At 42.0% G+C, this 25,636-nt stretch overlaps 1 protein-coding gene across 1 annotated transcript; it reads left to right on the plus strand.

Moving 5' to 3' along the window:
* The first annotated feature begins 9,195 nt into the window (after positions 1-9,195).
* On the plus strand, positions 9,196-24,383 carry Msl3 (MSL complex subunit 3). The gene is made up of 13 exons (XM_090325822.1): positions 9,196-9,321; positions 10,805-10,887; positions 11,271-11,366; positions 11,923-12,023; positions 13,051-13,136; positions 13,668-13,790; positions 14,347-14,507; positions 14,931-15,089; positions 15,780-16,042; positions 17,920-18,029; positions 21,026-21,125; positions 21,454-21,538; positions 23,591-24,383. Exons 1-13 carry the CDS (start codon positions 9,220-9,222, stop codon positions 23,688-23,690), a joined length of 1,569 nt encoding a protein of 522 aa, XP_090181948.1. The 5' UTR covers positions 9,196-9,219; the 3' UTR covers positions 23,691-24,383.
* The last annotated feature ends 1,253 nt before the right edge of the window (positions 24,384-25,636 follow it).

Consider the following 25,636-nt stretch of genomic DNA (forward strand, 5'->3'; position numbering starts at 1 on the left):
ATGAGGCAAGATCTCTATCATTTTACCACTCTCATTTCCAAACAAAATATATAATAAAGAATACTTCTGTCACCCCAAACAATTCAATCCTTCAGGTCTCAAAGCCCATTTAACCAATAATACAAATATTAATAATCCTATCTCAACCCGTAATGAAGCATTAAGCCATATTTAAATATGCTGTCATCACTGCATGTCGATGGGGGGAAAAACTAGGCCCTTGGGGACAAGTTGTTTATGAAAGACCACATGGCCTCGTGTATTATATAAGTTACAATTTAATGAGTCAAATAATTAGCCAACAACAGAAATAAGTATAACGAAAGTGTAAGATCGCTGATATAAGATGAAGGGACCAGTGAAAATGTAAGGAAGCCCTAATCAAGATGCTGGTGGCTCATGCCTATAATCTCAGCTACTCAGGAGGCTGAGATCTGAGGATCACAGCTCAAAGCTAGCCCAGGTAGGAAAGACTGTGAGATTCCATGTAACCACCAGAAAACTGGAAGTGGCACAGTGGCTCAAAGTGGTAGAGTGTGAGCCTTGAGCAAAAAAACTCAGGCACAGTACTCAGGTTCTGAGTTCAAGCGCCCCATAATCAAAAAATAAGTGAAATAAAATATAGCCAGAAGAAATAAATGTCATATGAGTCATATATTTCATATGTTGAAGGCATTGTGATTGACAATTCTGCTAGTCATTGCGTATTCAGAAGTATTAAATGAATAAAAACAGAAGCATTATTTGGGCATATTTACCTATTCTGCAATCTTTCTATTCCTGTGTGCAAAACTGTATTTCACAGTCTTTCCTGTTCCCTAGTATAACAGACCAATGTTTACGAAACAATACACACATGGCAAGCTTGTGGGTGCCATTCTCAGGAGACAATCTGCAATTTCAAAATTTGAAAAGAATATTCAAAATAGCTAATATGTATTTGCCTTATTATCAAACTTTTGCAATTTGTCATTACAATAAAATATTATTTTTGATACAGATCATGGAAAAGAAATCCTTCTACGTTGTGTAAAATATATCTAAAATGATTTGATTCACTGTCTCACTTTCACCACGTATAAGAAAGTAGCTGTCTTAGCAGGTCCTTGGTAGGTTCAGTATAGTCACTAAAACTTTTGGCTGTAAGTAGATTGATTATATTCATTAGATCTCTGGGCTGAAAGTGACATCGGAAATATTAGCTACTTCCTTTCCACCAGAAAGGCTTTCTCTACGGATCTAAGTAGCAAATACAGAGAATGATTCTAGTTGATTGCACTTCATCATGTCAGTTGCATTTTTGCCCACTTTAAGGACCTGAAGTTCTTACCTTGAGCCCGGTCTGCACCCTGTAACCACACTGATAAGAAACAAGATTTGTTCCCAGAATAGATAAGTGGGAAAGTCTTGCTAGGCAGACTAAATATAATCACAACTATATAATCCACACAATTATGATGACCGAAACCTAATTTGGACAGTATAAAGAGTTATTTGGTGACTCCTCAAAATCATTTTTGTGTATGTTAATTCACATCAGAGATTATTATATATGCAGACAGAATAAGACTGAATTATATATGCACATTACTTGACACCCCCAAAACGTTTGAAAGTTTTGAAAATGTTCTATTTGCATTGAATTAATTATATCTGAAAAATAGACTTGAAAACCATTTTCAATTAGCTATTGACATTTTTAGTCTGGCTTTTACTACATGCAACCCCAAACCAGTCATTTTGAATTTGATGATCGAACACATATTAACATTATCCATCAACCACTTACTCACATGAATTTCCTCATGAGATTCAATGATTGAAATGCTCTATGTGCCGTATAAACATAGATTACAGATTTGAATAGGAGCACACAAAGCCATGATTCTTGTCAATGTAACTTGATTCTCTTCACTATTTCTTCAAAAACTTAAAAAATACATTAATTACAGGAATTCAAAAGCCATTTTTTTTCAAATATGGTAAGAGCCCAAAACACTGTTTTTAAGAGTCACTGACTGGAAAGTGAATATTTAGATGATTAAGAAACTAACAATTGGTGACTCAGATCAAGATGTACTGGGAAGATAAATGGACATGGTAAGTTGAATCGCCCTTGTACAAATGTTTAAACATTAAAAAAGAAACTAACAATTGTCTAGATATAGCAATAAAAACAACTTAAAAATTTATATATTTTTGTTCCTCTGCCACGGTTCACAAGCAATTTATAATATACAATTCCCGGTAGTTTCATTCTTCATAATACAGTCATTTTATACAATTAAGCAAGGGCATATTCATTTTATTCAGAAACATCACTAAAGCAAATTTAATAAGTCATTCAAATTTCCTTTTAAATCTCCTACACCAAACTTAAATTAAGCTTTAATATTTCAGAGGTCTGCATATTTGAAGAGTCTCATTATGAAGTCGTTTTTCCCCAAAACTGATTAGATATTTCGAAGCTGTTGGAAAAATCTTTTTTTGGGTAAACTCTGAAATCCTAACGACGAGGCTCCTCTTCATCTCTAGATTTTATAGCTGATAGTGTCCCAATGGCATGAGACTATTATCATGTCGTGACTATAAACTTAGCCTTTTTATGTAAATAATATTCTTGTGCTAGTGCTAATTCGATATATCCCAGGTGCACATCTCACTGATTACTGGGAAGTACAAAAACTCAGCTATTTGAAACCCCTTTAGCATTTCACAAAGCTGGTGAAACTTGGTGGGATGTTAGCAGGCAATACATGGGAATTAAGAGTGGGCTTGGGAAATACCTTTCTGTTCTGATATATTCTCTTGGGCTACCTTTGGCAAGGCCCTTGACCTCTCTGACCCTTGCTTTTCTTGTTTGTTAGTGGAGGTACTGAGATCTGCCTTGAAGTTATGTTTAAGGGGCTTAAATAAAAATGACAGATGAAAGAGCTGATTTCACAGGCACTTGATAAATAGTTGCTATGATCATTTGGCTTTGTAACATGAAGTATCAAATTTGAACATTAAATATTCAATAAGAAAGCTGAGGACCAAAGGTTGTTTTCAAGCTTGTCATCAGACACTAACGTCTTACCTTTAATATGGCTATGAGTACAAACAGCCACCCCCAGCATCTTGAAAAACAACAGCTGACCCTCATTAGGCAAAGTACGGAAAGAGAATAATAACTATATCCCATAGGCCTGAATGCATCACAACACAATTAAATCCACCCGTGTATTGGTTCTAACCTGAAAGCACTTACCTCGCTCAACCCCTCACCAAGAACACTAGGTGGTGCCTATAACATAAAAGTTCTAAATCTTGGGTATCTAGACATCGAAACCTCCCTCTCAATATTTCCATTCAGGAGGTCAAAAATGCAGATTCACCAAGTTTTTTGGGTACTTGCAAGTTTTGTTTTATAATGTGTTTTTATCATCTGGTTATGTTTTCCCATAGCAACCTACATCTTCCTACAGCAAATTGAAAAAGTTTCATACTATAAGCATGTTGCCATATAATTTGTTTGACTTGATTGGCTTCTAGTCCAAAATAGCTATCATACATATCACTACTCTTTTTTTTTAATATTACTACTCATGCTATTTAAAAAGCACCAGATGTTAAGTCTTGAATCTTACTGCCCAAGCACAGTTGGAAGTTTTGTGAAAAGAAGTGGTTAAAACATCACTGTCAGCCTGAGTTCTCACCCAAATGTGGGACAAGCTGGGGAGCAGATGGGACTCGCTGTTTCTATGTCTTTAAGTGAGGATTGATAGACCATATATCCTGAGGTGATAATGACGATTCTTTTTTGGTATGTAGTGTAATCTATCAGGAAGTAAACACTCAACAAACTTTACCCCTGAGAGGGGAATGAAGCAAGCAGCTCCTGACATCCAGAAACTGGTGAGACACTCACAGCCAGGCCTGGCTGTTCTGCTGACCCTAAACTGCAATATACCAGACATTTTGGGAGGCCTGAACCCTCCAGAAAGAGTCACTAGCACTCAGTGAACAGAGGTAGGGGTCAGTTTAATAGCAGCGCAGCAGCTACTCTCCACCTTCAGGCTGATAGAGAGCAGCCCCGTGGCCACTCTCTACCCTTGGGCTGATAGAGAGCAGGCAGCCACTCTCTAACTGGGCTGATAAAGAGATAAAGAGGATAAAGAGCGAGGGGCCACTCTTTACCTCCAGGCTGATAGAGAGCCACAGAGCAGTCTGGCCGCCTCTTTGTACTTTCCAGCTGATTAGAGAGCAGCTCGGGGACCACTCCCCTACCTTGGGGCACTTAGAGAACAGTCCCACCCGTCAGTGGGGTTGAGCTTTTAAAGGTAAACACCACACACAGGTGGTACCCACCCTGTGACCTTACGATGCCCATAGTCAATAACCACAAAGATGAAACCACATGCTGGTGGTCCTCACTACTCGGAGGTGGTCGAGCAGGTTAAGCATTTTTACAAAAACAATTTGGCAGCTAAAACTGCCAGGTTGTTACATAATCCATGTCACAGAATACCAGACAAAACCACTTAGTGACTTATGATGGATCAAACAAAAACAAGACTACTCCATAATCATGCCTGAACACAAGACAAAACACAACTTCTGCTCAAACCACAAAAGCCAACTGAAGCAGTCACTTCTCTGGGTAATTATAAGTGACAGCTGCTGCTGCTGCTTAAAAAGAAACAACTATTTACTTACAATTTGAGCTTCATTCTTCTCTATCTTTCATCTAGGCAACGCGGAGTCAAGTACTCAAGTATGAATTCCCCTCTTCTGACATCTTCTAATCCAGAACAAATACCAGGTTTCTTTTTTCTTGTAGGTCGTGGGGCTTGAACTCTGGGCCTGGGCACCGTCCCTGAGCTCTTCAGCTCAAGGTTAGTGCTCTCTCATGTGAGCCAAAGCACCACTTCTGGTTTTCTGCTGGTTAATTGGAGATAAAAGTCTCACAGACTTTAGTGCCTGGGCTGGCTTTGAACCACGATCCTCAGATCTCAGTCTCCTAAGTAGCTAGGATTACAGGCATGAGCCACAAGCACCCTGCTTCCTAGTTTTTTAGTGTCTCCCCAAATCACACAACACAAGCCCAAATCCTCTAATGAGCCTTTTCTACCCTTCAGTCCTTTAAATTCCTTGGCCTGGCTGAACTCAAATTGTTTAATTCAAGCTCAACAAGTGTGCTTCTGAACGTCTTGGGCTGAGAGACACTGTTGTTATACATTCAGAACAGAACTACTGTGTAGAGGTCTGTTTTCCCTTGGACCTACATCCAAATATCATCTAAAAGTAGGGAGAGACAAAGAGTTAATTAGGGTCATTCCTACTTGATATTAAAAAGTGCTTTATAACAGGGATCAAGAGTTAGTGCACTTTTTTGCAAGAGGATCACTACAAATTTTATCAGAATGTTCAGTAACTACAAAACACATTCTTAGAATGTCTATCTGCTTAACATAAAAAACAAATGTTAAAAGTACTAGATTCCTCTAAATTTCATAAATGTGTTAGCTCAGAACTTCACTTGCTGTTTGTTTCTGAAATAAAACAGATTGACTGAAAATATATCAGGGATTAGATTTGTGCTTCTTATACAAAGCCTTTCTCCTTAGTACTCGTGAAATTCGCTTTCAAATGTACTGTCACTGCTGTCTGCACTTCCATGGGAAAAAAAAGTGCATTCTCATCACCGAAATATTTCACCAATGTATAGAAAGTAGCTGTTTAGCTCACATGCAATGCCAGTATCTTAACCCTTCTGCTGCAGAAGAGGTGTAAACAGGATGTTGTTTAACAGGGGCATATTATGTCACCTGAAACGAAGGTTGGTGTTAGGCAGTTTTGTTTAATTTGGTGAGTCTAGGGCTCATCAACGCCCTGTTTACTCAGCTAAGCAAGCTTTAGCTTTGGGCTGTCTGATTCTCACAGTATCAGAGCAGATGACAAGCTGTAGAATATACCCACATTTCGACACAGGCAGTAGCGCTTAAAGGGGAAGAGACTTTAACCCGTATCTAGTTTGTTTCGTGGGGGAGGAAGAATGACTATTTTCCAGAAATAGCCTCCTTTACCCGGTCTCTCGCTAGGAAAACTTCTCATTGGCTAGGAGTGATCACGAGGCCAAGCCTAAACCAATCGCTGCCTGACGCAAAGAATAGCCATGATTCGTTCAGAAGAGAGTTTCTCTGCACAGCCTGTATGCTGACATCACCTAGGAGCTTGGGAAACAAAATTGCAATGGCTGGCACCTGTGAGTTTTAAAAGTTCTCCAGCTGTTCCAAATATATGCTGAAGGCAGTCTTACTGCACTGGCTTATTCAGGCTTCTCCCGGATGTTCGGACCCTGGTGGGAGGTCTACTTGCAGACTGAATGAGGGCAAGCACCTGAACAAAACAGAGGCTCTGCTGTCGGGCCCAGCTACTAGGCAGAGACAGGAGGATCGTTAAAGCCCAGGGAATCCAGGCCAGCCTGGGCAACACTGCAAAATCCTGTCACCACCACCACCACCACACACACACACACACACACACACACACACACACACCTGTGACAGTAGACACTGGGAATTCAAGAACTGGATTGGATTGCTATGTGGATGTACCCTGCTATAGCTAAGGGGGATTCACCCTGGGTTGTCACCCCCAGAGTGACTTAGAAGAAGTCAAATGAATTGTTACATGAGAGATTTGATGGCTCTCTTAATCCCCCAATCTCTTGCAAAATCTGAAAAAGGAGAAAACAAATAAGTTTCCGTTCTAGAGCAATTTCCTCTGAAGCTTCTTTTGGACTCTGTCCCTCCTAGGGAAAAATAAGGACTCATCTTTCCTCTATTCCACACCAGGTTTGTCACCGTTTGCCTAAGGCTTCATTTTGTTTGCAATACTGCTATGCAACATCCTGAAATGTTGGATCTTGGAGGCCAGAGGTAATGTATGTGCTCTGCTTTGTATGTCTAGCACCTAGCACTAAGGGGAACCCAATAAATATTTATTGTGGAAATGGAGGATCACAAGAAATGGAGGAGAAATGCTTAATATTAATAGTAAACATTAGTCAGTGCTCTTATGCCAGGGCGTATCACTTGTCCAAAAATCACACAATCTTAAACTAGGGAATGATAACTGTGGGGCTGGGTCACAGAGAATGGATTACAGGGCTCCCCATGTTAACCCTTACATCTGTAAATATGGAGCCATTTCTAGCAAACCCTAGCCCAGAGGAGGACTACAAGGGGTACTGACATCGGTAGACTGCAGCTTTTCTATTTCTGCATATTTTTTGGGGGGGTGGGGTGGGTGGGAGGTGGTCAGGAAAAGAAATGCTGATAATGACATAAGGATGATAATAGAGAAAAGCAAAAAAAACCTGAAGGCCTGCCTCTGAAATGTTAGATCCTGCAGTATAATTTTCCATTCATGAGTAGGGGAAATCAAGAGGTTAACACTTCAGTTATGGTTTCCACATGTCACCCAAGTACCTGTGGTTCAGAGCTGCCCCTCATATTTGTGGAGAAACCCATCACCCCTTCCCTACATCCCTGGTAATCCACAACCTGCAGAGGAACCATAGTTCCAGTTCTGGCTTTCTGTGTTATGTTATCACAGACACAGGTTATTTGGGCTGCTTCTCCTAAAGTGTCCCTCCTCTCCCTGGTCCTCATCTGGCCAGTGGAGCTATCACTCAGAGCTCCTTGTGCCAGAAAACCTGGAGGTCTCCCAAGATTCCTCCTCCCTTCTCCTCCTTCCTATCCAATTGGCCACTGAGTTTTATGGAGTTGATTTCATCAATCTGCAATCTGTTCATTCATTCATTAAATATTTATTGTGTGCCAGGAGTATACAATGATGGACTGGATAAGACATCCCCCACCTCCAGCTTCAGGGAGCTGCCCACCTTAATGAGGGCATCTTGCAAGTGAACAACCCATTCTACAGCAAAGCAGTCAGTGCAAGAAAAGGGTAAGTGGAGGGGGAAGGGAGGGAAACCTTGGAGGGGAATCTGATTCCTCTCGGGAAGCCCGAGGAGATTTTCTCTTGGCAATGCCCAAGCTTGCAATATGAAGGATGTGTGCCAGGAACCCGAGAAAGGAGGGGAATGGGGAGGGGGAAGCAAGTGGAAATTGCTGGCGTCACAGGCAGAGGGGCCGAATAGTGTGAGCAGACCCAGGAGTGCAGCTGAGCTTAGGCTCTGGTGTTACTCTCCAGCCCAGTGTCAAGCCAGGGACTACGCTGTCCAATAGCTTTCTGCTCCTCAAAAATAAAGCCTCCGGGGGCACCGACCTCCCTATCTCCGGAGGCCTGCCCTTCAATCACCCAAGCCCCATCACGCATTCATTCCTGGAGTATTTTGACTAAGCACCCCCTCTGTGCAGGTACCGTGCAAACAGCGGCCTCAATGGTGTTGCCCGTCTTCGGGGAGTTTTTTCATTTACTGAAGACAGACCAAGAGGGAGCAATTCCGGTAGTGCTGGAAGCTGACACCTAAGATGTTAACGACCCTTTAAGGACCCATCTGCCTCGCTGCCCCACCGCTCACCCCCTGTCACTTGGGGGTTCCGGGCCTGCCACCTGCTTGTCCTCTCTCGGAAGGATGACTGAGCGTTCTATTCACTGCCAAGAATGTCCTCCTCCCCTCGCCCAGGGCCACTGCCTGACTGCAGCAGCCAGCTCCAGCACGGCGTCCTTCTCGCGTGGTCACCCTCACCGGCGCGCACTTCTACCCAGGGGGCTGGCGTGTGCGCGCGCGGCCAGGTAGCTCCTTGGGGCAGACATCGTACGGCCAGCCCGCCGCCTGACACCCACCCCACGCCGGCTCTCTCTCTAAGCGACCCCCACGGGCTGGCTGGAGAACGCGCGGCCGGGGGGACGGCCCAGCTCCCACGTGGGCGCAGCCTGGAGGCCGCGGGGAAGCTTCCCTCTGGGGGCCACCGGGGACGTTCTGCCAGAAGATCGCGGCCAGGGGGGCGTGCTCCTCGACCGCACCCCTCCCACGAGCCCGGAGAAGACAAGCGGGGACGCGCTTGGACAGTGACGCGCGCCCCCAGCGTCTCCGAGGTCCCCGCAGTGGCGCGGGGTGGCCGGAGGAGGGGCCGAGGGCGGGGCGGCTACATCCTCCGCCATTCCGGGCCCCCCCTGGCCGACGAGCGCCGCCTCCCCACCCGCCCTCCCCCACCGATCGCGCTCCGCCCGCCCCGGAGCCTCGCCCTCCGCCACGATGAGCAAATGAGCGCGAGCGAGGGCATGAAATTTAAATTCCACTCAGGGGAGAAAGTGCTGTGCTTCGAGCCTGACCCCACCAAGGCGCGAGTGCTGTACGATGCCAAGGTGCCGCCGCTGAGGGACAGGGAGGAGGCGCGGGCTGGGGACCCCGGGGGACGGGAGGCAGGGGCGGGGGTGGACCGCGGGGTGAAGCCAGGGAGCCGCAGGACACGTCGGCTTGCGGAGCAGCGCGGGGCAGCAGGTGGCGCTCTCTGGATGTAGCGCGTGGCGGCGGGGCGGGGCGGGGCCGGGATGCTTCCGCTTCCGCTTCCAGCGCTGCTTTGTAGCGCACGCGCGTGGTCGTTAGCCTGGGAGGGGGGAGGGGGTGCTGGAGGGGGCGGGGGGTGGCGGCGGCTTAAGCCTAAGGCAGTTTAAGCCGTGGGCGCCAAGGCGCTTTGAGGGTGCGGGTGGACTTCTCAGCCGTTGCGATCATTTTCCTGTCCTGTGAAGCCCAGCGTTGCATCGACTCCCTCGGTGTGAACCAGAAATGAATCCTTAGGTCCACTGCGTGGACTGCTAACTTGTCAAGTCCTTGACCCGGGACCCTACTTGGGGTAGATCCCGCCCCTAGGCGGAGACCCACATGCTAAAAGCCAAGTTGGTCCAGCCCCGGCGCCCTGAAGGCATGGCGGCGTTGAGATTTGTAATTCCTGAAGGATTTGTGTGGGTCGTATTCGGAAGGAATCACTTCTCAGGCCCATCTCTAGGGGTTGAGCCACCTCTTTTCAATGCCTCGAGGGTGGCACGCATTTAGGGATGGGCACCGACGTACTGGACCCCACCAAAAGTGTGATTCAGTGTCCTGGGGTGATGGGAGGGCGGGGGGGGGGTGCTGTGGTGGTGGTGGTGGCAGGGACCCGGTTGGGTCTGGTTGGCCCACACAACAACGCGGTCAGAGACTTTATCAGCCTGCGGGACCCGTATCAGCTCCAACTGAGTTTAGCTGTGCTTGTGCGGCTATGTCTGCTGGGGACACCCCAAGGTCTCTGGGCTTGGTTCCTCCCCTGTAGCCCCGTCTCTGTTTTCAAAGTATTCTTGCGATCTTTGCTTCTGCTCCTCACAATCTGACTTCTGAGTCCGTGGGAGAGAGCCATGCACTGCAGTTTGTCCCAGGTCTTCCCTCCGGGGACGTGATTTGGAGAGGGGCAACAGTCTCTGGACAGCCCATCTGGCACTGGACAGGGCAGCCTGGGAAACTACAACTCCCAGAGGTCTCAGGACTGCAGCTCTCTAGTCTAGTCTGAACTCTCCTTAGTGAGACAAATGTGCTGGCCAATGGCTTCGGAAGCTTCACCCTCTCTCAAACGCAGAGACCAATCACGGGGTGGGTGGACGGATGTTTCCTATTTTGAGGCATCTACTCAGGAAAAAAAAATGATATTGGGAGGAAAATATGTTACCATCCAGCACTTGATCTACAAGAAAGCAAGCAATCTTTTCTTCTTAAAAAAAATCAGAAACAAAAACGGGACTATGATCTACTTTTCCTGATCTAACTTCTTTCTAATCGTGTGTTCTTCCACTGGTCTGCAATATTTCCTGGTTTTAGATTGTCGATGTTATTGTTGGCAAAGACGAAAAAGGCAGAAAGATCCCAGAGTATTTGATCCATTTTAATGGTTGGAACAGAAGGTGAGTGTACTTGTGAAACTTGATTGAATATTTTTTTTGCAGCATAAGGAACATTGTAAACTTCTTTAAGTTGTAGAAACACATGCAGTAAACTTTTATTTCCTCCTTTTGTTTTGTTCTTGAAGCTTGCCTGGAATGGTTACTTGTGAAGTTCATTATATTTAAGTTCACTGTATCGTGTATATACCTCTGAGTAATTTTGCAATCCAGGATTTCTGAATCTGAGTTATCTATTCAGTTTAGTTTGTATTCTCTGATTATAAAGATTTTATATAGTTTTCTTAAATGTCAATACTTTTGGGAGTACTTCTAGATGTTTTTAGCATTTGTTTTGTATCAAACCAAAATACTGAACTTTACAACCTCTTCTTTTGTTCAACTAGCTGGGATAGATGGGCAGCTGAAGACCACGTCCTTTGTGATACTGATGAAAATCGCCGATTACAGCGTAAATTGGCAAGAAAAGCAGTAGCCCGGCTGTAAGAATGGCATAAATATTACTTAATGTTTTTCCTTTTTCCTTTTGGGTTTATAGTATAACAGCTGCAAAATGACATTTTTTTAATTAAGAGGTTTCTAAAGTGTGCAAGAGAAGATTTCCTGTAGTATTCTAAATAACTGCACATGTTATCAGACAGGTGCTTGTACAGTATTCTGAAATCGAGATTGCCGTTTAGTTGTAAAGTTCAATTTTTGAGATATTTATTTTTTTAAAATTGTGCCCATAATGGGCACAATTCAGGGCCTTAAGTTCTTCCTTAGCTTTTTTGCTAAGGCTGGTGCTCTAGCACTTGAGCCACATGACCCCATTTCTGGCTTTTTGGTGCTTAACTGGAGCTAAGTCTTACAAACTTTTCTGTCTAGGCTGGTTTCAAACCAGCCTACCTTAATCTCCTATGTACCTAAGATTGCAGCTGAGAACCACTGGAGCCTGGCTCAAGTATTGTTGTTTATTATTTTTTTTATCATGCTTTGATCCCAAGACCCAGGCCAATCCTTGTTAACATTTATTTTGGTTGGATTTATCTTTTTCAGAAGAAGCACAGGGAGAAAGAAGAAGCGTTGCAGGTTGCCCGGTGTTGATTCTGTCTTAAAAAGTCTCCCTGTTGAAGAAAAAGATGAAAATGATAAAAAGTGTAAGTGACTTCATTCTCTTTAGCCAAATGAACCATTTCCTAGTTGTTTCATGCTTATGGACTTAAAGGACCGAACATTCATTGAAATTGTAGACAGGAAGAAATCACTCCTTGTGTAAAGATATTTTCCAAGTTAGGATTTTTTTTGGTTATACCCGTATAACCTATTGTTTTTTTACCAGCAGTACAGTATTAAGTTACATGAGATACTTGACACTATTATTAAACAGACTTTGTGCTAGATAAATTTGCTCAATCATAGGCTAAAGTGTTCTGAGCATGTTTAAGGTAATCAGCTATGAGGCTTGAACTCGGCCTGGGCTCTGTCCCTTAGCTCTTCAGCTTAAGGCTATTGCTCTACCACTTGAGCCACAGCACCACTTTTAGTTTTCTGGGGTTAACTGGATATAAGACTCTCACAGACTTTCATGCCGAGGCTGGATTTGAACCACAGATCTCAGCTTCCCAGCTTCAATGCATTTTCATGTACAATATTTTCAGCTTATGATAAGTTTGAAGGCCACATAAGTCAAGAAGCATCTGTATAATATGTATCCATTTTGGTTTTAACAGTTCACGTAGTAGTCAGTATGACAACTCTACCAATTTTCTTCATACTTAAACGTAAACAACAAATCCTCAGTACAATAAGACTTTATCAATCACACTCATGACTGCCACCATCTCGGCCACCAGTGTCCTCACACTTTCCTTCTTGTGATTCATTCTTTTTTTCTCCCTTCTGAATCTTACCTCGAAATATGAATACAACAAGGAGCCACAGAATCCTAGCTGATGGAACACTTTCTGAGCATTAGCTCATGGTTTTTGTATCCATAGCAATTAGAATTCAAGTTCTAAAAAAATAATTCTATTTGGAAAGGCATCATGGGTATGTTTAAGATGTAAACTATATGTGTTACTAAGGATCATTTTTTTTAGTAGGATGCAAGAAGCCTCCTAGTAAATGTTAAGAGTTGGCAAAGTGAATAATATGAGGTTGCCATCTATTTTTAATTTCTCTTAGCATTAAACAGTTCCTCTGATGACAGCGTTGAAGAGAAGGATGAAGAAATAAGTGAAGAGGGTGTCATTGAAGAAAAGACTCACGTGGTATAAAAAGTTTCATCACAAACTCTCTTTCTTTGGTATATATTTTAGTGGTAAATTTCATTAGTAGAATTCTTCAGTTATGAATAACTTTCTAAAGACGCACTTCTTGAACCATTATTATAAAGTTTCCCTTGACATTTGACGAAAAACAGTCCTTGTTTGTCATTCTGGTATGAACTTCTTGTTGATTTCTCCACAAATTACCGTTATATCTTTTTTTTCCAAGAAAATTTTAAGTTGTATTTTGTAATGAATTTGTAGTGGATAATTAGGTGTGATTCCTAACTGCTGCCAAAGTTATCAGAAACCTTAGTGGTATTTGCAAATGAGGAATAAACATTAAGCATCTGAAACATGGTTAATAGTCTAAAAGAAATGAATTTGTGGTTTTAAACATACTTAGACATGGAACATAATATCTGCACACCTATGTTCTTCAGCATAGCACATGTGTCCTAATGTGAATGTGTTAGCTTTTCTTTGGATCCTGGCTGTCTTCAACTAATTAAGTGTAAAATTGTAATACTGCAGAAAAGAGAATTGGAGCCGCAAACAAAAAAGGCAATGGATGACAGAACAATAACTATAGATATCCCCGAAGTGCTGAAAAAGCAGCTTGAGGATGATTGTTACTATATCAACCGGAGGAAACGGGTAAGCAAGGAGAACATGGCAAACAAATTCGATGGGGTGCTTTTGTTTAGCTGTACTTTGCAGTCTCAGTCTCAAAACAATATAGAAATTGGAAGGGATGAAATTTGCATTTCCAATTTTGATTTGAGTCAGGTTTTAACATTCCCTCACAATGGAACTGTGCAGCTGATTACCTTGGAAATCACACACCTAAGCTTCCAAGTTAAGTCCTCTAGGGATCTTTCCAGAATTTTGATGCCTGAGCCTCATTCAATTGATCTGTAGTAGAGACCTCTATACTCTGAGAAGCTCCCCGTATTGTTCTGATGGCGCACTAAGATTGAGGATAACTGTTGACATTCAGTTAAATGACTAATGCTATAGGCAACATGAGAATATGATCAAGAAGAAGAAAAATGATTCAAGGCTCTGAGAGCGTATTAAGTTATTCTCTTCTAACTGAATTTTTTTGCTTAATTTTAAGTTAAAGAGAGAGATTCCCTAACTATGCTTTGTTGGGCTGTGTTATTTACTGCAATGGTTGTCCACATCAAGATGTCTATATTTTTGTTAACAGTTAGTAAAACTTCCATGCCAGACCAACATCATAACCATTTTGGAATCCTATGTGAAGCATTTTGCTATCAACGCGGCCTTTTCAGCCAATGAGCGGCCTCGCCACCATCATGCTATGGTTCATGCTCATATGAATGTGCATTATATCCCAGCAGAAAAGAAGTGAGTACTGCTGCGTTTAGGGTCCCATGATTCTTTGTGTATTTCCAATGATACCTGCTCAGGGAAAGAGAAGTTTTACGCCCAGAATAGACATGCTAGTTCTCGTCCTCCTATCCTGCTTTGCCCACATGTCCTCATGGTACTAAAGTCAGAGAGATAGGAAACAGGAGACCATTGGGCTCAGTCCATCTGTCCACTGGTCACAGCATAGATTGCAGGGACTCCTTATGTGGCATTGCACCTGTTCATTTCTTCTTATATGTAGTAATATAGTTTCTCTATATGATCAGTCAATTCCTTATTCTTTCCTGTTACCATCTATAGATTCATTTCCTTCTTTATATAATGTTTAGAAGACTGTCCTATTAAAAATATGTACTTCTATTGTGAAATTCATCTGTAATCTCTTTTTGATTCTCACAGTGTTGACCTTTGTAAGGAGATGGTGGATGGATTAAGAATAACTTTTGATTATACTCTCCCATTGGTTTTACTCTACCCATATGAACAAGCTCAGTATAAAAAGGTGACTTCGTCTAAATTTTTCCTTCCAATTAAGGAAAGTACCACAAACACTACTAGGTAAGTTAGACAGCTTGCACCTTCACTCTCCCATATTGGCAGTGACATAGTTAACACTTGTTTTGAATAGGCTGCTGCCCTGGGTCAATGCATTTGGAAAATGGGAATGGGTAAAAAGTATTCCTCCTGGTGGATGAATACCCAGCCTCTTTGTGGAGGCTGAGTTGTTATTTGTTTTCCCATAGGTCTGATTTTCCCAAGTGAAGATTCCAGAGTAGAGAGCTTAGATAGGGAAATGCCCGTCTCTTCCTATCTTTTGGAAGACAGTGGGGCCCTGTTGATACTTTGATCTGGATAATTCCTTGTCCTGACTCCTTATCCCGTGCAATGGAGGATGTTGAACATCATTCCTGGCCTCCAATTACTAGGCACAAATGGCCATTCAGTTCCTCATTGTCTGTAGATGTGATGACCAAAACTGTGTGGAGGTTACATCCCCTGTTAGGGAAAAAAATGACTCCCAATCAAGAGTTACTTCTCTAAGGAAACGTAAAAGAGGTGTTCTAATCTTTTGTGCCAGTATGCCTTGCAGAGTTATGCAGAATTCCAATGACTGAAGAAGGAATGTGTTTGGCATGCTCGGAGATGCAGCTCTTCAGCCCTCATGGACTGGAGACTGTGTTTTTTGTTCTGCCTTCTGGAGGTTGCCAGGTTTGCAGAAGTCACCTGTCATGCTCTTCTTTTGCCTAGGAGCCAGGAAGAGCTCTCTCCCAGTCCACCTTTATTGAATCCATCCACACCACAGTCCACCGAGAGCCAGCCAACTACCGGTGAACCAGCTACTCCCAAGCGACGCAAAGCAGAGCCAGAAGCATTGCAATCCCTGAGGCGGTCAACGCGTCACAGCACTAACTGTGACCGGCTGTCTGAGAGCAGTGCCTCTCCTCAACCCAAACGCCGGCAACAGGACACATCCACCAGCATGCCCAAGTTGTTCCTGCACCTGGAAAAGAGTAGGTTCAATCCCAGGCTTGGAAGCCACTGCTACTTTGCTGGGCAGCCTGGACAGGGCCCATGTTAAGCCTCCCTGAATATAGTGCTATGGTTATGTCACCTGGACACAATAGACCACCACTTTTTAGAGGAGGAAATTGAGCACAGAGAGGGAAAGAGCTGGAAGTGATGGCAGAGTGAGGCCAGCAAAAAAAAACCCCAAAAACAAAAACACTTTTTTTAAAGTCCTAAAACATGAAGTGAAGTGCTACCTTTTTGTTGTTGGTGGTCATGGTACCTTGAACTCTGAGCCATGGTGCTATCCCTGAGCTCTTCAGCTAAAGGCTACTGCCCTACCCCTTGAGCCACAGTACCACTTCTAGTTTTCTGGTGATTATTGGAGATAAGAGTTTCATGGACTTTTTAGTGCCTGGGCTGGCTTTGAACTGTGATCCTCAGATCTCAGCCTCCTGAGTAGCTAGGATTACAAGTGTGAGCCACCACACCTAGCCCAAAGTGCTACTTTTTAAAAATTTGTTTTCTTGACATTTATTTAAGGCTAAATTCACATGTAAAATGAATACTTTTTTCCCCTGTGGTGTTGGTGTTAGGCATCCAGTCCTGATTATTTTTGAGATAGGCTCTTACTTCCTACCTGGGCATGAATGAGAGTTGCCTATGGTAGGCCTTCTGATTGGCTAGGACAAAAGTACATGAACTACACATAGCTCTTTTTTGAGAAGGGGATCTGACCAACTTGTGCCCAGGCTGATTTCGAACCATGGTCTTCTTGTTTTTAGCCTCCCAAGTAGCTAGCATAGCATGTGTGAGCTACCAGTTCCTGGTTTAAAATGAAAAAAAATAAAGTTGAATAATTTAATAATGCTCCCTTTTAAAGTTTTATTGAGATATAAAATACATGTCATATAATTTGCCCATTTAGTGTCCACTTCAGTGGGATTTTGTGTGTGTGTAATCTTACAACCATGCCACAATTCCAAAATATTTCCCTTACTCCCCAAAGAAACCCCATGTCTATAAGCAGTCTTTCTCCATTTGCCCCTTTACAAGTCCCTCACAGCCATTAATCTACATTCTCTCCCTGAGATTTGCTTATATTGTACCTACCTGCCTACCTGCCTACCTGTCTACCTACCTACCTACCTACCTACCTGCCTGCCTGTCTGCCTGACTGCCTGTCTACCTACCTACCTGCCTGCCTGCCTGCCTGCCTGCCTGCCTGCCTGCCTGCCTGCCTGTCTGCCTGTCTACCTACCTACCTACCTACCTACCTGCCTACCTATCTGCCTACCTGTCTACCTGTCTACCTGCCTTTCCACTGTCTACCTGCCTGCTTGCCTACCAGACTCACAATCTTCCTTAGCTTTTATTTCCCTCAAGACTAGTACTCTACCATTTGAGCCACACTTTCACTTCCAGCATTTTACTGACTAATTGGAGATAAAAGACTCAGATTTTTCTCTCTAGATTGACTTTGAGCCATGATCCCCAGATCTCTGCCTCCAGAGTAGCTGGGGTTATAGGCGTGAGCCATCAGGACCTGGCGTGTCCTGCATTTGCATGGAAATGGAACCATACACGTTGTGACTCCTTTCTAATTTGCTCCTTTCAATTTAATATATATATAATGCTTTCCAGCACTTAGCCACATTGGAACATGTATAGGAAAATAGGCAGTTTATCCCTAACTAGGTAATATTTTTACATAATTTTTGGCCAATAATGTTCCAAGCATTATCCTTTTAAAAGAGAACAGTCATATTGTTAATGATTGTCAGTTTCTGAGAATCAACTTTAATATATGCTGTTTTTAATGGTCTGTATGATACTTGCTGTGTAACGTCTAGGCAAATTATTTCACGTGTTTTTCTTGAAGAGACTCCTGTGCATAGCAGATCCTCATCCCCCACTCCCCCCACTCCAAGTAAGGAAGGGACTGCTGTGTTTGCTGGCTTTGAAGGGAGAAGAACGAATGAAATAAATGAGGTAAGCATAAGTGTTTCATGTTCCTCTCCATCTATTCCTTCATCGTTTGTCTTTGCTTAAATCCCAAGTTCTTCAAGTGTCATGCCGCTGTCACTGTACCTATCATCTATAAATATTAGCGAGATTATTCATAGGATGATGCTTAATAGTGTGTTTCTGATTTCAAAGTAGAAAAATATTAGGATTCTAACTCTACACTTACCAATCATCTTTTGAACCTTAAGAAGGACAATGAGTATTTTCATTTTGTAAAACAAACATCAATACACTTGTTTTTTTTAAGAGAGGAAATATTTCCAGTTTTGTAGGCCACATGGTATGTGTTGAGATTAGTCCACTTGAGAAGCAACCAGACATAAACTATGTGATTGAGTGGTCTGAATTCCAGGGAGACTTTGCATATGGACCTTAACATTTGAATAGCATGCTTTTTCTATGTTATAAAATATCCTTCTCATAAAATCCGTGCTTAGCTTTTGGATAACAGGCAGTGATTGGTATTGTTTGTGAGCAGCAGGCTACAGTTTGCTGACCTCTGCTTCAGACATCTGATTCCTTTACCCGTGAGGGGATGCCGTCTGCCAGCCAGCCATTGTGCCAGACTCTTGAACTCATTACCTTAGATTGCTAAGAACAGCATTACCACCACACATGAGCCTTTCAAAAAAAATATAAACCGTTTTGAAGCCCCCTGCTTTGGTACCATAGTTGATGAGTGTTTCTAGGGTTCAGAAAAAGTACTAGTCCATTTATGTACTCTGTGAAACTCTCCCCTGGGGTCGGAATTTTTTTTTTATTTTTTTTTATTGTAATTAGTAAAAGGGTTACATGATATTTGCCAGATAGAAGGTGCATTAATTCACATACATTGATACCCTTTCACATGTCTTGGTACCCATTTTCCTCCCCCCCACACCCCCCTCCCGTCTTGGTTTTCCCCCCTTCCTTATCAAATTTCAAATATCCAAATACAAATACATTCAATATATCAGATAACAAAGTGAGATACTATACCAATATGGGATAACCAAGGGACAGCAAAGGAGATGAGAGACAACATAGTACATTAAGGACAACAATCATTCATTATATGGCTTTTGTTTCAATATCCTGGAGGTCCTTTCAATTAGCTGGGTCGGAATTTTTTGTTCCTTTAAGATGACTAAGAATTGAACAAGGGAAGTCTTTACACAAAGAGCATTTAAGGATGGGAGTTAAGGCTAACAAACTATTTCTGGAAAGGGTTGAAATATAAATATTTTCAGGATTGTATGCCACACCATGTTTTTGAATCTTTTCAGCTCTTTTAGGGTGTGAAAATATAAATGATCTACAAATGACCAAGCACAGATGTGGCTCCCCAACCAGATTCATTCATGGAGGCTGGGACTGAATTTCATATATATATATATATAATATATATTTATATATATATACACACACACACATACATATACAATAGATTCTTAAAAATATATTTTTTATCACCTAAGTGTTCGGCTGGATTTGGCTAAGTGTTGAGGGTAAATCAATAAATTCCTAGTTGCATGTGCTTCCAAACACTTCCATTGTTCAGACAGGAAGGCACTGTAGATTTCCTTGCTTAAGAGGAGTTATTTTCCTTTGAATTAGCACTTAATTCAGTCTAGGACAATTTCAGGTCTATGAGTTTACCATCTAGTGGTAAGCGTCTGCCATCTAGTGGGAAGTGATAGAAAAGGCTACTTTCTAGTAAATACCTGGAGTTCAGCAGGCTCTCAGCACTCCAAGAAACCTCAAGAGAATTCCTAACCCTGGCATGGACCCCCTTTTTCATGTGTTTTAACCAGGACACTTTATCCAAACCATTGTGACTCTTATTCCTGATGACAGTTACTGCCTCCCTGAATCCCGAAAGGATCTAGATGTGCACATTGCTAGTTAAGATCCACAAGCGGGACATCTCATTGAGTAAACCTCCAGAAAAATACTGTTTTCCTCCATACAATGTGTGACAAGAGATTATGCACTGCACTGAAATGTGGGATGGAATGAGGTGGAACTGGTTTCTGTTTAGCTGAATGACCTGCTTCTTTGCACATACCATGTGCAGCTCAGGTCTCTACCCAGGTTAGATCCGTGAGTACCACTGTCCCAGCAGTTCCTGAGCTTCAAGCACAAGCACTTGTTTATGTGCTGTGATGGTATCAAGATGCCAGGACTCCCCCTTCCCTCAGTGTTCTGCTGTGTAGCACAGGGCAGGTTTGTGAGAGGCTGAAGCTCTGGGAAGTCTAAAGCATCACCGTGGTACTTTTGAACATTTGTTTCATTTTGTCAAATGGACTTAAGTCAGTGTTTCTGGTATTTACTTAGAGAGGTGGTTTTCTGTTTTGTCTCATAAAGGGTTTCTTTTAATATGACTCCTTCCATATTAAAATTGACATGTCTCAAAAGCCAAGGTGGTAATTCAGTAGACTAGGCTGTGGTTCTCTGATTTGCTGAAGTATTTCTTGGATATGTCATCTGAATTTTGGTATGTACTTCTCCCTGTCACAAAAGCCCCATAATTTCATAGTTCTGAAATCCAGAGTAAAAGCAAAGAAACCACTTATCAGGTTGAAAGTTCAGTATAAATTGATTCAAATTAGTTTCTATAGTGAATCTAACAGTAAGACCTTAGGAGTCTTGAAACAATGGCAGTATTATTCAAAACATTCCTATGTTGCTTTATAGTGTTTCTTTCTCCAGTGCAATAGGATTTTCAGTAAAGGCAAAAGGGCTAAGTAGTCCAAAACAGTCATAAGTAATAGCTACTGAGAATTAACAAATCAAATAATTTCTTTACGTAACATTAATTAATCTTGCCCCTTGTTCTTGTTTTTTTTAATAAAACTGTATTTATTTTGATGTAATAGCATATTTTCCCCTTCTCTGTACATCTTTCTGTCATAAGAGTTAGGTGGCTATAAAGGTTTCCATTAGGAATAATGGAAGCACTCAATTTATACTTTTTCCAGGTTCTCTCCTGGAAGCTTGTGCCTGACAATTATCCACCAGGTGACCAGCCACCTCCACCCTCTTACATTTATGGGGCACAGCATTTGCTACGATTGTTTGGTAAGAATCCCAGCTTTTATTTCCACTTTTCTTTTTGCTTTGTTAGCTCAGGGAGGTCTTGTGGTTTGGGCTGTAAGTACCTAGCTCGTGCACATACTTACTTTCCAAAGGTGACTGCTTAATAGGAAAGGCAATAACAAAATCTTCAATGTCATTGAAATTTATGCTTAGAATATTTTACTAACTATGCTTTTTGTTTTGTTTGATAATAGTGGATATTGATCTTCATTCCAAAAAGGGTGAAAGGGACACAGTGGAAGGCAAGATATGCTCTGTGCCTTGTCAATTCTGTTGATTAGAATTATGTTTGTCTGTATTCTGAATCCAGTAAAACTTCCAGAGATCCTTGGGAAGATGTCCTTTTCTGAGAAGAATCTGAAGGCTTTACTGAAGCACTTTGATCTCTTTCTGAGGTATTTATGTCTTTTTCTTTTCTTTTCTTTTCTTTTCTTTTTTGTTGTGGGGCTTGAACTTTGGGCCTTATCCAGGGTTGTCCCTGAGCTCTTCAGCTCGAGGCTACCGCCCTACCCCTTGAGCCACAGTGCCACTTCGGGTTTTCTAGTGGTTAATTGGAGATAAGAGTCTCACAGACTTTAGTGCCTGGGCTGGCTTTGAACCTTGATCCTCAGATGTCAGCCTCCTGAGTAGCTAGGGTTACAGGCATGAGTCACCATTCCCAGCTTCTGAAGTATTTCTATAAATCATTTTTTTAGACCTATAGCTGCTGCGATATGTAAGATTTTTCTACGTTTCCACTTCAGAACAGGTAGAAGGCAACACTGTGGTACCTTGCATAAACATATAGTTTAACTATGGTGGTAAGATAGGAGATTTGGGGGCTATTTCATCTCTAAGCCCCCCAGTTTTTGAGTAAAGGGTGCTTATTTTACAGAGGTAATTTTTTGTGTCACTAGAAGTCATCAGTTGTATAGAACTGAGAAGAAGATAGTGTCTCAAATAGAAGTGCTTGAGATTCACAATAATTTTATGTTTCATTCACGAGTAAGAAGCTTAAGCATCGGACTTTTCTTTGTTGTTTGTACATACACTAACTTAAATATTAGCATTTATGAGTTGGATTTTGGCATTTACTTTAGAGTTAAGATCAATGATCCCTAGTCTGTGCTGACATTTCTGAATTCAAAGAAAGGCATTGATTCCTTCACTTGACAATAGCAGTCATTTTCTTGTCTAATGGAATCATTTGACTTGGTCTGCCTTCCATTCTTACCCTCTGACAATGGTAGCCCAGCTCCAACTAACTCCCCTCTCTCTAAATCTAGCTGCCTGTGGACCACATTTTTACCTTGGCGTTCAAGGTTTGTCTTTTCCTCTGCCTCACCCAATTTACTCAAGATAGCTGACTTGTTTCTCCCTTCTCTTTCAAGTTTACCTTTTGTTCTATAGTTCAGGCCCCGACCCTGACTGTAGCAGGATTTACTAAAGTGGGGGGAAACCCACCCAGAGAAATCAGTGTGTGGGTTTAAAAGATACTTTCTAGTAGGGATGTAGAATAAACTATCCCTAAGCAGAATTAAGCTTTCTAGCACTTTATTGGAAACCAAATTCTAAATTATTCTCTTCCTTGTCAGTCTCTACCTCAGACAAACCCTTTGTATAAGGTAGTCAGATAGTGTCAAGAAAATATGAAGAGAGCAATGCATGGTAATACAAGTAATATATTCCCAATCGCCTTATAAAGGTACAGTCCTAGAAGAAAATAGTATGAGCTGTCAAATGAATGTTTTACTAAAGAAAACATTGCAGACTTTTCCGAATTTGGACACATGGAAGGCAGTTAAGAAAACCAGCAAGAACTCAATTATATCTTGAGAGTTAATATTACACATTTTAACCCTTTATAACAAAAGCAGTGTAGGATAGAAAATCATCCAGATATTGCACTCTTTTAGTGATCATGCACATGTTGAACAGTCATCTTCAGACACAAGTCATATTTTCTGCCATGTTATGATTTTACCATCCAGAAACTGAATAGCTTTGGACATGACAAATCAGGACACAAAATGCTAGGACTAATAATTCAGTTTTGTATCACTGAGTTCATGCAAGTCATGTGAACTTCTTGGGTGACATTCATGGGTTTGTAGTGTCTTATTATTATAGTTTGAAAAGCAGGAAAATACTCAAGTGAGGTTTCTTCTCTCCCCCCCAAAAAAGTTTATATAACCGCAGTGCTTATATAACCTAAAAAAACCAGTTTAGGTTCTATTTTTAGTTCTATGGTACCTGATGATGGTAAAGAGCTTTAGATAAATAGTAATTAATCTAGAAGCCAGATGAGTGTGATGAAAGTAATCATTATATAGAAATCAAGACTGTAATCAATTTTTCCCTCCTAATACCAAAACAGAGTTGAAATAATTACAAGCGGTGATTTTCACTTAATGTTATTCAGTGCTTCCTATGATGCTCATGGGGACCATTTTTCTTTCTTATTCCAGGTTTTTAGCTGAGTACCATGATGACTTCTTCCCAGAGTCTGCTTATGTCGCTGCCTGTGAGGCACACTACAGCACCAAGAACCCCAGAGCAATTTATTAAAGTATTCCTAGTTCTATAAGAACAGCTACTCTGTTTTGCTTGTGGTCCTGGTGCCAGGTGGAGAACTGATGAGATGGTGAACCTTCATCCCAGAGACTGCAAACACAGAGCCACCTGGGGTGGGAGAATTTGGGCAGACAGGCTTGGTTATTTGAGTTGGCCACATATTGTAGTTCTTTTGTTGCGATTTACATCCTGGGTGCCTAAACCATGCTCTGATGTAACATTTGCTGCTGCAGAAGCCATGTATAGTGACAGCAAAGGCCAGCTGTGCTCCTGGAGAGAAGTTCATCTATCTTGATAGATATAGGGGTTGTTAGGTGAACTACACTGTTAAATTGTTACCACTGAACAAAATGCTTTTCCAATCTGTGTTCCTTTCTGTGAGAAGGCTCAGCAGCTGTCCACCATATTTAATTCAGTTTGTTCCTGGAAATCATGGAGTGATCTCAAAGTAAGTTAGAGGGAATTCATCTCACTAGCCAAAGAAAATGTGTAGCTATACTTTGGCTTGCAACAGTTACCTCCCTGTGAGACCTTGTTTTTTGGTGATCTAAATATAGCATTGCCCGTCTGGTTTGACATTTGACAGTTATACTTCTTGTGTAATGTTACCATTGCTTTTCTATGAAATGTTATTTTTGGTGATCTAAATAAAACAGTGCCTGTCTTGTTTGAAAGAACCAAGAGGGACTTGGTGCTCTGGCCTTGCTCTTTTTTTCTTTATTGCAGGCAACAGTGAACCTCTTTCTTCACAATGTTTTGTTTCAGGTTGTTTGACTTTGTGCCTTGTAGTCCTTTCTCCTTTTCAGCACTTGGCAGTGTGAGTAGATGGTAGTTATGAGAAGTTGTTGTGGCTCTGTGCTGTCTCATTGCAGCACCGTGTCCAGCTGTGGCTCACACGGGTTTATCTCCTGCAGAATTCTCAGCTGGTGAGCCACTTCAAACCGCTACTTGCGGTTTGAAGCCATCTTGGGTAGAAACGTCTTTGGAATTCTTATCTCCAGTTAACTAGACAAAAGCTGCAATTGGAACTATGTATGGTTCAAGTGGTGGAGTGCCAGCATTAAGCAGAAAAATCTATAGGATAGCACCCAGGCCTTGAGTTCAAGCCACAGGACCCAGCACAAAAAAATAATTCCCAGCTGCTGGTTTCTGCAATTACCCCTGCTAAGCCCCACTATAGTGTTTCACGTACTGTCTTAACTGCACACTCAGTGTTTGAGCTTTAAGCTGGTAGAAAGAACCATGCAAACCACGAATATAATGCTTGGCTTTCCTTATAGCTAAGTGTAGTTGACTGAACTTCAAAGACCAGTGGCACAAATGACAGGGACAACCACAATGGTTGAAAGAAAAAACCTGGAAATAGTTCCATCAAGCTAGGTATGGCACTGCATGATTCTAATCTCAGCTGCTGGGCAAGTAGAATTCCAGGGACTCAGGAAGTAGAGGCAAGAAGTTTACAAGTTCAAAGACAGCCCCGGCAAAATTAGCAGGCCCCTATCTCCAAAACAAAAGTAGAAAAAAAAGGTGGGGGGCACTAGAGGCATCAGGCAAGTGATAGGTTCTCACCAAAGTGATCTGGATAGAACATAGACAAGACCAGTAAGAATAAACTCTTCAAATTTACTATGTAGATGTCCTTTGACAGGCACTTGATTGCTAAGGAAGACTTCGGATTTGGGGGCTGATCGGGAGTAGCGTTTGATGCATGGCCGGTTTCATTCTGTTTAAAGCTAGTGCGAAAGCAGTGTGCTCTGACTTTTATTTTTTTCAAAGTGTAGCAATTACTCTTGACTTGGAAAAGAAAAATAATTTCCCTTAGAAGAACCTGTGTATTCCCCCTAAAATATGCACAGACTCTTTTTAGCACATGTATGTCATTATTAGAAGTGACAAATCATTTCTACTGAAAAATCTTCCCTCTAAGGTATTTCTTGATT

This window comes from Megascapheus bottae, chromosome X (genome assembly GCF_031878675.1).
Source record: "Megascapheus bottae isolate mThoBot1 chromosome X, mThoBot2.hap1, whole genome shotgun sequence".
Taxonomy (NCBI): Eukaryota; Metazoa; Chordata; class Mammalia; order Rodentia; family Geomyidae; genus Megascapheus; species Megascapheus bottae.